General features: G+C 52.2%; 1 protein-coding gene across 1 annotated transcript; it reads left to right on the forward strand.

Moving 5' to 3' along the window:
- Nucleotides 1-219: 219 nt before the first annotated feature.
- Nucleotides 220-1,056, forward strand: LOC118159742 (olfactory receptor 14J1-like; the record flags this gene model as incomplete). Its single annotated transcript, XM_035314310.1, has 1 exon — nt 220-1,056. A coding segment is annotated over exon 1 (837 nt), but the record flags the coding sequence as incomplete, so codon positions are not given.
- Nucleotides 1,057-1,130: the final 74 nt, after the last annotated feature.

Consider the following 1,130-nt stretch of genomic DNA (forward strand, 5'->3'; position numbering starts at 1 on the left):
TTGCCGAGTCTACAGAGGATCTGCATGATCTCTGTGGCACGCTTAGGAAGAGAGACCCAGAGCTCCAGGCAGGAGCAAGTGAGGAGCAAGATGCAGTTAGGATGCATTTCTGGTGAGGAGGTTTTCTATGAAATAAGGTTTAGTTTTTGCTCAGAAAAGTCTCTCGAACTTGTCACTGTCTATTCCTCCATGGACAGGCAACTATGCCCTGAGGCAGCAATGTGCAACAACAGCTTCCCCAAAGAGTTCCTCCTCCTGCCATTCGCAAACACACGTGAGCTGCAGCTCCTGCACTTCGGGCTCTTCCTGGGTATCTACCTGGCTGCCCTCCTGGGCAACGGCCTCATCCTCACAGCTGTAGCCTGTGACCACCGTCTCCACACCCCCATGTACTTCCTCCTCCTCAACCTTGCCCTCCTTGACCTGGGCTCCATCTCCACCACTGTTCCCAAAGCCATGGCCAATTCCCTCTGGGACACAAGGGCCATTTCCTATGCAGGTTGTGCTACCCAGGTCTATTTCTTTGTTCTGTTTGTCGCAGCAGAGTTTTCTCTCCTCACCATCATGGCTTATGACCGCTACATTGCCATCTGCCAACCCCTGCACTACAGGACAATAATGGACAGCAGAGTTTGTGCCAAGATGGCAGCAGCTGCCTGGAGCAGTGGCTTTCTCAACGCCCTTCTTCACACTGCCAATACGTTTTCACTACCATTCTGCAAGGGCAATGTCCTGGACCAGATCCTCTGTGAAATTCCCCAGATCCTCAAGCTCTCCTGTGCAGATGCCTACCTCCGAGAACTTGGTCTTGATGTGGTTAGTGATGTTTTAGCCTTTGGGTGTTTTGTTTTCCTTGTGCTGTCCTATATGCAAATATTCAGGGCTGTGCTGAGGATCCCCTCACGGCAGGGCCGGCACAAAACCTTTTCCACATGCCTCCCTCACCCGGCCGTGGTCTCCTTGTTTCTTAGTACTGTCACATTTGCCTACCTGAAGCCCCCCTCCATGTCATCCTCCTCTCTGAATCTTTTGCTGGCAGTTCTGTACTCGGTGGTGCCTCCAGCAGTGAACCCCCTCATCTACAGCATGAGGAACCAGGAGCTCAAGGATGCAGTGTGGAAAGTGATGAT

The sequence above is a fragment of the Oxyura jamaicensis genome, unplaced genomic scaffold (genome assembly GCF_011077185.1).
Source record: "Oxyura jamaicensis isolate SHBP4307 breed ruddy duck unplaced genomic scaffold, BPBGC_Ojam_1.0 oxyUn_random_OJ71905, whole genome shotgun sequence".
Lineage (NCBI taxonomy): Eukaryota > Metazoa > Chordata > Aves > Anseriformes > Anatidae > Oxyura > Oxyura jamaicensis.